The 10,836-nt window shown below is 57.9% G+C and overlaps 2 protein-coding genes across 2 annotated transcripts in view; one reads left to right on the forward strand and one right to left on the reverse strand.

The window, feature by feature from the left end:
• Positions 1–622, reverse strand: part of SEPTIN11 (septin 11) — a 43,648-nt gene extending 43,026 nt beyond the window's left edge. Inside the window, exon 1 of the mRNA XM_054283868.1 lies at positions 524–622. Within this exon, the coding sequence (XP_054139843.1) occupies positions 524–550 (27 nt within the window). The 5' untranslated portion in view covers positions 551–622. The remainder of the gene's footprint in view (positions 1–523) is intronic.
• A 3,785-nt stretch (positions 623–4,407) lies between these two features.
• On the forward strand, positions 4,408–6,522 carry SOWAHB (sosondowah ankyrin repeat domain family member B). Its single transcript, XM_054283764.1, has 3 exons — positions 4,408–5,215; positions 5,342–5,495; positions 5,730–6,522. The coding sequence occupies exons 1-3, from the start codon at positions 4,408–4,410 to the stop codon at positions 6,520–6,522; spliced, it is 1,755 nt and encodes a 584-aa protein (XP_054139739.1).
• The last annotated feature ends 4,314 nt before the right edge of the window (positions 6,523–10,836 follow it).

Here is a 10,836-nt window from a genome sequence, read left to right on the forward strand (position 1 = left end):
CCCAGAACCCTTCCACGCCGGGACCGCCGTGCCGCGCCCGCCGCAGCCTCCCGGGGAGCGCGGGCCCGTCCCGCCCGCCGGCCGCCCACCCGCACGGGGCACAGCCCTTCCCGCTCTCCGCTTTCCCATCCGCGGGCAGCGGCGGGGCAGAAACACCCAGGGGAAGGCGCCGACACCTCAGCGGCGGCGGACGCAGCGCAGGACCATCCCCGCCGTTCCCCCGCGCCCGCGGGGCTCCGGGAGCAGCTGCCCGCCGCCGCCGCCACGGCCCCGCCGCAATCACGAGCCGCGGCCCCAAAACGGGGCCAAAAAAAGTTTTGCGCGGGCTCCCCCCGGCCCCGGAAAGGGGCAAAGGCGGCGAGCCCACCGTGCCCCCCGGCACCGCAGCCCCCCGCGAGCATCGCTCCCGTACAGCCCCCAGCACGGCATCCCCAGCGCTGCGCCCCTGCAGCCCCCGAGAGATCCCGCCGCCGCGCTCCGGCGATCCGGCCCCGGCCCCGCGCCGCCCCCCGGCCCCGCGCACCGCCGGTCTGCCCACGGCCACGGCCATCGCGGTGCGGTGTCTGCGCTGCGCTGCCGCCCGCCGCCTCTGCGCTGCCTGCTAGCGCTGCAACATGGCCACCCGGCGGGGAGGGCCCATGCGCAATGCAAAGGGGCCGGGCGGCGAGGCGGGACCCCCCCGGCCCTCCCCCGGGGCCGCCGGGCAGCGCGGGCAGGCGGCCGGCGCCGCTCCGCCGCTCGGGGAGCCCCGAAAGGCGGCGGTCAGTGCCCAGCGGGAACCCCCCGCTAATCCCTCTCCTGCCCACGCCCCCCACGCCGGGCCGCGGTACCCGTCCCCTTAACCCCGAAGGGTCTCTCTCGCCCACCCTGGCAGTGCCACAGATGAACATACTGACACATCTGCTCCAGAGACCCTTGCAAAGAGACAGCCAAGCAAGCGCTCAGCAAGATCCTCCTCAGCAAGAAGGAGCGCAGGGACTCAGCAGGGAGGTATTTCTAACAAGGAGGCACACAGGAGCCCGTAACTGCCTTGTATAACAACACAGAGGACAAAACATGCTACCTCGTTCCTCTTGTTTCTCTGAGCACTTCTGTCAAATACACAAACATAGTTTCTAAGTGAACGTGGCATACCAAACAGCAGCCACGGTGGCCAGTTGCTCTCCCATGTCACAGCATGTCACAGGTGAGACAGCCACAATACAGAGTGTCACCACACCACTTGAGAAGGTTTCAAGCATCTGCCCTTCTTGTTCTTTAGCCCAACCTTTCACACCCCTCATGGGTCATGCATCACACCTGTGTGCCCTCTGCTCCCTGTGGTGATTGGCCAGTGCCGCTGGGCACTCCATGGCTGTTCCTTCAGCAATGTTCACCTGCTGCTCACAGCTAGAGCCCACTGGGGATGAAGCTTGGCAGCCCCACTCCCAATCACCACAAACTGTGTGCCCACACTGCCGCTCCCCTATATGACTTCTAGGGCTGAAGAGAAGCATAGCTGGCTCCTTGCCACTCCAGCTGACAAACACTTATCTTGGTGTTGAGCATGATTTCCCTTTACCTAAAAGGTGGGGACTCTTAGGGCTAAGCTAAACATGTCTGCTTGCAAATCTATGGTCAAGGTAGGGATGAAGAAAAGGCCCTGCACTGCTTTGTGAGACATAAACCCCCAAAGGGCTACAGAAGACAAGAGACCCTATTTGCTGCACACTTGAAGGATACACTGAATTATGGACACACCAGAGCTACCCCCATATAAGAACATCCACAGAATCAAAAGAAAAAAGCCAGCAGAATAAAAACTGAAAGCACAAGTAAATGACCCAAGGTAGTGATAACCAAATAGACCCTTGCAGTGCACTTACCATTTGTAGTCCCTTCAATGTCAGGCTCGTACCTTTCCCTCCAAAAAAAGCAGTTTCTGTATGGCTATATAGCAACACATGGCTGTTTGAAGAGGCTACAGTGTCCAGGTATCTCCTTCCTGCAGCTTTTATGATTGTGTTTTAAAGAACTCAGGAGCTGATCTTGGAGAGTGGTCACCCACACCAGCTCCTGCACCCCCAGCCTGAACCAGAACCAACGGAAGTGCACTACCAGACCCTCCTCCCCCCAGCAGCTGAGGCTCTGCCCCTGGGCAGTGCCCTCAGCCAGGTACAGGTGCAGCCCCCACCAGCAAAGCTGCTGCACCAACAGACTTGCAAAGGTGTCTATCAAGAACATTTGGCAAGCATAGCTGATGCAGTGCTTTCATCACTCTAACATGTCAGGCGTTAATGCCAAGATCCGAGGGAGGTTTCAGCATTAGACTCATTATTGCTCTTGTAGCAAATTCCTCCTGCACTCACAGCTCCAGCGAGGAGGTGCTGAGCCAGCCTGCGCCAGGAAAGGCGCCCGGACCAGTGCAGCCTCTAGTGGAAACCTGGTGATCCTATCTAAAGAGCTGCCCTCGTGGTACCTGTGGGTGAGGCACACAAAGCTTCCCCTCGTCCGGATTAGAGATGCATGATACTCCCACATCAGCATAACTCAACCAATATGAAAATCTTCTGTGCTCACAAAACCTTGATGTGACTCACCGTGTCCTTCCTTGGCCTGGAGCTGGGAGAGCTGTGGCTGCGTTTCCTCCATGATACTCACGCACAGATGCCTTCCTGCATATGGCCATCCATGCTGAAAGAGCAGGGGGAGAAAAACATCAGCACAAAGAAACGTTTTGCCACCTTCCCCGAGCTCAGCTAGTGCAGCTCTTTGCAACTGTTAGCGTTCAGTACCTTGCTCCTCAAAATTTCATACCCATTGCTAACAAATCAACGCCTTTTCATCCCAGAAACCCCATAGAAACTGTTTCAATGTTTCCAAAGGGAATTGCCAGCCCCTCATTCCAGAGACCCCACAGGAATTGTTTCAACATTCCCAAAGATGTTAGGAATACACTTTGCAAAGCCACAATATACAGAGTATCATCATACTATTTCAGAAGGTTCAACCTATACCCAGTAACACCACACCACAGCCAAAGACTTCAAGCACCAGTCTTGTTCTTTAGCCCAACCTTTTATACCCTCATGGTTCACGCATGGCACCTGTGTGCCCTCTGCTCCCCGCAGTGATTGCTCAGTGCCCCTGGACACTCCATGGCTGTTCCTTCAGCAAGGCTCACCTGCTGCTCACAGCTATAGCCCATTGGGGACGATGCTCGGCCACAGCCCCACTCCCAATGACCACAAACTGTGTGCCTACGTGTATGCAGCATCTATTGCAATCTCTGTCCGTGGTTTGTGAGGGCTGCACACACTTCTGGCTTTGCAGCAGGCTGCAGGATATTCCAGCTGCTTACATGACAGGCAGCTAAAAATATTTATGGATAGCTGGGAGCCTGCAGCAGAGATGGCTTCTGAAGTGTGACTTAGGGCCTGATCCAGACCTCTTTAAAGCCACAGAGCCCGCACTGAACTCAGTCCCTCCATTCTCTGACTGCGAGACAGAAAATCCAGCACACCTTCTCTCCCACACTTTTGCCCACTATTCAGTCCCCAAACTGCTTGGGACAGGGGCTGTCATTTGTTCGATGTGCACAGGGCACACTGCCCATGGGGGCACTGATCTTACCATCCCTCTCAGCTGTTATGTACACACTTGTGGTATCAGCATGGGCAGTACAGAACGAAGTGAGATCCCCACAACAGCACATCGTGTGTCCAACCTCTCTCAGCCACGCAGCAAATACAGAGATGAGATGTGGTGAGATACGATGTGACTGCAGACACTCGTGGTGTTTGTGTGTGGTTGTTGTGCATGGGTTGTTGTACATGTTGTAATAACAGCTACCCCAAACCACAGCACACTTGTGAGTCTTTACTGTCAATTTTCCTAAGTCCGGCACCACAGGGCAGCTCAGGATGGGATGCACCTCTGGTGTTGGGGTGTTTCACGCAGCACTGAACGTCCCTGAGGATGGAGACCGACCCCCTCCAGCCAACCTCTTCCCATAGCTGACCACCCTCACTGTAAAATAGTTTTCCCTCACACACAAATGGAATTTCCTGCATTTCAATTTGTGCCTATCATCTCCTGTCCGTTCACTGACACAATGACTGATAAGCAGCTCTTTGGTCTCGCTGCCCGCCAGCAAAGGACCCTCGCACTTCTCAGCTCCTCCCGCCCCCCTAGCCTGCTTCTCTCCTTCGGTGTCACCTCTCCTCAGCGCTGTCACCCCAGCTCGCACCACCACGGGCCGCCACCCGGGGCAAAGGCGACCGTGGGGTGGCGGCCCGGCCACGGAGGAGGAGGAGGAGGAGGCGGAGAGGCCCGGCGCGGCGGGAGGCGGGTTTCCCCGCCGCACCTGGGCGCAGCGCCGAGCACCGAGGCACAGCACCGAGCACCGAAAGCCGGCCGGCCCGGAGCATGGCGCGGGAGCTGAGCCAGGAGGCTGTGCTGGACTTCCTCTGGGCGGCCGGGGGGCGAGCCCCCAACACGGCGCTGCTCCGCCACTTCCAGCGGTTCCTCCGCGACCCGGCGCTGACGGAGCAGCAGCGGCGGGAGCGCCGCGAGTACTTCAAGAGCCTCGTCAACTCCCTGGCCACCGTCCACCCCGCCGCCGCCCCCGGCGCCTCCAAGGACATCGTCCTCCGCCGCAGGTACCGCGACCTCCTCGATGAGGAGCTGCCGCCGCCGGAGGAACAGCGGGAGCAGGAGGAGAAAAAGAACGAGCCGCCGCCGCCGCCCCGACGCGACCCCGACGGGCGGCGCGGCCCCCGCGGGGAGGCGGCGGAGCAGGGGCGGCCCGGCGGGGCGGGGGGCTGCTCCGCCCGGGGCCGCGGCGGGCCGTGCTGCGAGTGCCGCCGGGCGCGCCGCGCTGCCGCCGCCGCCGCCGTCCCCGCGCCGGGCCCCGGGACACCGCCCACCCCCCGGCCGCCCCGCTCCCGCTCCCCGCCGCCCCCTCCGCAGCCGCCCCCGTACCGGACCCAGCCGCTGTCCTCGGGCCCCTGGGCGCTTCGCCCCGGCGGCACAGCGCGCCCCCGGCCCCCTGCGCAGCCGTCGGGTCCCGGGGCGCTGTCCTCGGCGGTGCCGCCCCGGTCCCGATCGCCGCCGCTGCCTGCCGCCGGGCTGCCCTCTGCCACAGCGTCCCGGTCCCGGACGCCACCGCCGCCACCGGGCCCGGGGACGCCGCCTCCCTACAGGTTGCCTCAGCCCCGATCTTTGCCGCAGCCCGCGACCGGGATGCCCTTGCTGAAGGCTCCACGGCCCTCAGCAAGCCCGGAGAGGCGAACCCCCGCCGGACCCAGCCCGTCCCCGCTGCTGCCATCGGGCCCCGGGGCGCTGTCCCCGCGGGACCTGCCCCCTTCCCGATCCTTGCCGCTGCTGTCCGCCCCGGAGGTGCTGCCCCTGTCCCGCTCCCTGCAGGCGCTCCCTGCCAGCCCCTCCTCATCGCCATTGCTTTTGTCAGGCCCCGAGGCGCTCGCTTCCACCAGGCTGCCCCCACCGCAGTCCAGGTCCCTGCAGCAGCTCCCCACCAGGCCGTCCCCAGACCTGCCGAGGGGATCCAGGGGGCTGACCCCCAAGGGACCAACCCAACTTCAAGTCCTGAGACTGCGCCCGTGTCAAAGCCTGACACTGCCGTCAGGTGCTGGGATCCTGCCCCCCACCAGGCCCCCCCCACCCCAATCCCTGCCACAGTCCGCCACTCTCCCTTCCCCATCCCGCCCCCTGCAGCCACCCCTTGCCAGGTCACCCCCATCCCAGTCCTTGCTGCCAGCACAGGGCCCCGCAGTGTCCCAAGCCGCAGAGAGCCAGCTCCCAGCACCGCTGCCTGTTTTCCAGAGCATCAGGCGCCAGCTCGCTTTGTCGGAGGCGCAGGGCACCCCCTCCTCAGCGCACGATGACTGTGGGCGGCAGCCTCGCTCCGTGCTCGCCAAGAGCTCCCCCAGGAACGCCGCAAGCCGGGGGCCCCTGGTGCCGCTGGGACAGCGGGAGCACGCCTGGCTGGTGGCAATGTCAGCAGGCTGCTGGGCTCAGGTGCGGGGGCTCTTTCTGGAAGAGCCTGAGTTGGCCCTGCAGAGGGACTTCATATCAGGCTTCACGGTCCTTCACTGGCTGGCCAAGCACGGCGACGGGCCGGGCCTGCAGGAGCTGGCAGCCGCGGCGCGGCAGCTCGGGCTGGCCCTGGACGTGGACGCGCGCTCGGGCTGCGGGTACACGCCGCTGCACCTGGCTGCCATACACGGCCACCAGCTTGTCATCAAGGTGCTGGTGCTGCAGCTGGGCTGCCAGGTGCAGGTGCGGGACGGCAGCGGGCGCCGGCCCTGGGAATACCTGGGCAGCTCCACCTCGGGGGAGATCTGGCAGCTCCTGGAGGCACCCCGCGGCACAATCATGTTCCCCACGCAGCCCCTGGCCCGCAGCGCGTCCTCTGTCAGCAAGGTCTCGCCGTCCGCCGGCAGGGCAGCGCTGCCCGCCTGCCTCAGGGTGCAGCTCGGCCGTGGGGCAGTGTCCCACCAATCCGGCAGCGACAGCGACTGAGACAGCTCCCGGCATCCCTGCCAGTGGAGATGGGACCTTGGTGGCCACCCTGAGAGAGGAAGCCACGCAGGCACAACAAAAGCTGTGAAACAGACCGAACCTACTGGAGAATGTACTTTTAAATGATTCCAATGAACTGTTGTCTGAGCCTCTCTGCCCTCCCTCCCATTTCTTGCTTTTCTACCAGCAAAAGGATGCAGTAACTGTGCTGGAAGCAGGAGGAGCCCTCGGGAGGCAAGTTCTGTGCAGCCCATAGGGCCAGGACCCGCTGCTGCGTGCAGCCACGACCACCAGCATTAGTGGGACCGTGGCTTTGGGGTGAGGCTCAAGTCTGGCCCCAATCCAGGCAGAGCACTCGCTTTTGCTGACAGTGACAGATTGTGGTTGGTCCCGGGGTTTGCAAAACACTTGTTTGCACCACCTCAATTCTGGGGAGCAGTAAAATGATGTCCTTTTTCAATCCCAGCAGATTAAGGATGAGTCCCTCTTTTAAAAATGCAGCTGATCAAGATCCAGCCTTCCAGCGAGTAGGGAAGGGCGTTTCCCAGGCCACCTTGCCCACCATTCCATGCTGAAAGGAATGCAGGGTAGCACCACAGCCCTGCTGCCCTCCACAGCTGCCCGGGGCTGCCCAGCAGTCTCCCTGCTGCTCCCTCATTCCTGCACCTCCAGTTGCTCTCCTCACACCACAAGATTAGGAAGTGGTACCTGTGTTGTGGCTAGGGCCCTGTTCCCACGCCCCGGCACGGAAAGCATTCCGGGAGGATTGTGTGTTGGGCAGAAAAGGAGCTGGGCTGTAGGACGGGTCCCAGCCTTGCAGAGGAAAGGCAGTTTCATAACCAGAGCTGCATCTTCCCAGAGACACCAGCCCCAAAGTGCCTGTCAGGTGTTTATGTGGTGGGGGCAGGTGGGACTGGGGGCCAAGTGCAGTCATGAGATGTCCAGTGGAGTAATTCCTCAGAGTTTATAAAAATCAAACTGCCTTTAGAAGTCTCGGTGGATTGTGTGGGTCCTATAATGTACTCTGCTCTCAACTTTAGCATAAATGAGCTTCTAAAGTGTCAAAAATTGCAATAAGTTCATCTTGCACCTAATCTGTCCCTCCTATAGATACTCTGTGGAGGCAGGAGAGAGCTCAGATACACGAGCCAGGGATCCAGTGCTGCCAGGCTGATGCTGCTGCTGGGTGACCCCGGGTGCAGGAGCAGTGAAACTGGGCCTGCTGTCTCAGCCTCAGTGGGAGGCTCTGGGACACAGCAGAGCAGGAGGTGGGAGCACTCATGCACTTGAGGCATGTGTGTGAGCGCCTGCAGTTTCGGGGAGGAACAGCAACGAGGGCAGCAGAACCTGACCCTTGCATAACACGCGTGCCAGGGAATGCCTCGAGTCCTTGCTCAAGCACTAATTGAGGTCTCTGCTTTGCTTGGGGTTTATTTGAGGGAGGAACTTTTTCCTGCACAAGGGAAGCTACTCTGCCTGACTCTTGGGCCAAAGAAGGTTGAGGCCTTTCCCCAGCCTGCTTTTCTCCTTTTATGGGGAAAGAGTTCAGTAAACCAAAGCAGTGTCCTGTCAATGATCATTCCTCTCTGAGATGAAACACCATCTTGAACTCATAAGAAATTCAGCTCTGAAGTGGCCTCTGAGCCACCAGCAGGAGAACGTGGAGGGCCCTCTGGGACCTCCCAGAGCAGGAGGAATCCTGTGTATTCCCCCTTCCTCTTCAATCCAGCTGGGGTTTATACTCTAGGTCACACCAACACACAAAGTGTCTGCTGCCTGATGAAGCAATGAAGCCTTTGCCACCACATTTAGAGCCATTGCCACTACTCACATCATGCAGCAGGCTCCCTGGAGAAAGGGATCCCTAAGGCCTTCCACAAGCCTTGGCTATGAGCTCCGAAAAGCAACCCTGTTGGACAGGGTACATCAGGGATGCCATCAGAGCCTTCCCGTACAGGGAGCTTCTCAGAAGGAACCCCAAATAAATGAAGTTTGTGAGCTGACTAAAACTGGGGTGGGGGGCATATTTTTTCTACAAAGACAGCTTCCAAAGAACAAGGTTTTCCCTTTTGTATCTTCCATGCTGCTACCTTGGGATTCTCATCTTACACCCTTTCCCTGACCTTTCTCCGTGACGCAAACCAAAGTGGTGCTTTTTTTTCCTGCACACTGTTTCAGCCCTCACCTGTCACCTTTTTCAGAGCCCTTTTCTCTCCCGGCAGTGTTGTCAGACTGCTGAACTAAATAAGTTGTGACCTGACTTTATGATCACTGTTTGCTTGCCTATTGAGATGAGACAGATAAGCTGGATTCTCCAATTTTTTGAATCACAGAGCAACTGTTAGGAAGCTCAAACCTTTCCATTCTGGATTCAGTGTGCATTCACTCTGGTTTATCAGCTCAGTGGTGTTAGGACTGCTCACACTGCTAATACTGCACAGCTCCTACACCACACAGTTATTTGGGGGAATAACCACTGTCTTAACTCCCAGGAAGCCTCATCCTCCCAAGTTTTCTGCGAGTGAAATAAGCAATGGACAGGGTGAAACCCATGTCCAGCCCATGGTGGGAGGCAGGGTTCCCTCAGCCACTGCTGCCTTGGTGCGTCACAGATCCAGCCAGCCAGGAGTAATCCACCACTGGATACACACACATGCAGCCTGAGCATCTCCATTTCCAAGTTCTCCTCATCTCCTTGCTACTTACTTGTCAGCCTGCCTGGCCCCTTCCACACCTGTGCACGTTGCTGTTTCCTCATTGCAGCTGGACGTGGCTCCTCGCCTCACACCCAGCGCAGGCATCTGGCTTTGCACCGCCCTGAAACGCAGGATTAGCGCACAGCAGGACTCTGCCCTCTCCCCTCGCTGCATTTAAACACACCTCCCACTTGGCGGCTGCTGCTGGCAAAGTCCACCCCTCCCCTCTGTCACGCTTATCTCCGATCAGCTGCTTTGTACTCCAAAGCCCACGTCCTGCAGAGGGGGAAGGTGTTTCCCTGCCTCGGCCTTTGCCCAGCACAGGCTGTCAAGCCTGGCAGGGTAAGCCCTCGCCACCCCTCACACGCACAGCACCGCGGCTGAGAGCGGGCGCACGGCACGGCCCGTGTTCAGACGGATCCACGTCTCAAGGTGGGGACGAGGACCAAAGGTGGAGCAACGCCGGGAGCCCAGCTCAAAGCGCCCAAGAGGCTTTTGTGCAATTAAAAAAGTGTTCCTGGGCAAGGCAGGTCAGCAAGAGAACGGAATACTGCAAACCGAAACCAATGGCCATAGGACCCTTTATATCACAGCACTTTATGAAGCAGAGACAAACAGAACTTGAAGAATTAAAAAAAAAAAGGGGGAATCCATCACATAAAACATTTTTTCTTACTTTCTTACTATGACAAATGTCATTTTGAATTAAATAGTTTGTATACAACTCCACAGTGAGAAGAAAGTCTTGCACACTTCTAGCAAGTAATGAAACAATCACAAATGCTACTAAATGCTGTTAAAGCTAGAATTTCCCATAATTACATTTACTACAGGTAGCACCAGATGTAGGTTAGTACAGTGGGAGTCCTAGTAAAATCTATGTATTGTATAAGTGGCCTTGCCCCAATCCTAGTTGTTCTGAATGGGCTGCAGCTGAGATGTCCTTAATTGGGCAGCAGCTGTGGCTAATGAAGGTAACTGGGGTAAAAGGGGGTGGGTTGGCCAGCCAGGGGGAGCCTTGGAGGAGCCTTGGTGAAGAAGCAGGAACAACACTGCTGGGAAGAGCTGTGTGTGAGAAAACCACCCAGAAGTTATGGGACCCTAGAAATATGATAAGAGCAATATAATAGCAACAGGTTAGCAGAGTGGGGTTTGGTATAAGAAACCCCCTCCCACCCCTTCCCAATTAATACTACAGCCTGAATTTCCCCAGCAAATGAGAACTGTTAGCCTTTCAGGGAAATACAAATATTGTCTTTGAAAACTCAGTCACACTGGAAAGGTCTAAAAGGAGAGTTCTTAGTTTAGTTAAATTAATACCCCTCATCCCCATCATGAGTCTATTTAAGCACAGAAAATGTGTTTTACCATTAATTAAAATAAATATATTTTAGGCTACCAAGAAAAGCTTGGTACAGAGGCACTATTGTGTTAAATACTTAACTGAGCCCATAGTGCAATACTTGTCTGTAAAGACACAGATGGGTGATCTTGTGGAGGTTGGCTTTCTCCTAGAGCTGTTAATTTGATCTGGTGGAGCAAACTAATTTTTGGATGGTTTAAATAAGCCTAAGGCTCATGGTATTTTAAATCTGGATAGGATTTCAACAAAGGCACT

This window comes from Melozone crissalis, unplaced genomic scaffold (assembly GCF_028551555.1).
Source record: "Melozone crissalis strain CALT ecotype California unplaced genomic scaffold, PUWL_Pcris_2 ptg000039l_1, whole genome shotgun sequence".
NCBI classification, from domain to species: domain Eukaryota; kingdom Metazoa; phylum Chordata; class Aves; order Passeriformes; family Passerellidae; genus Melozone; species Melozone crissalis.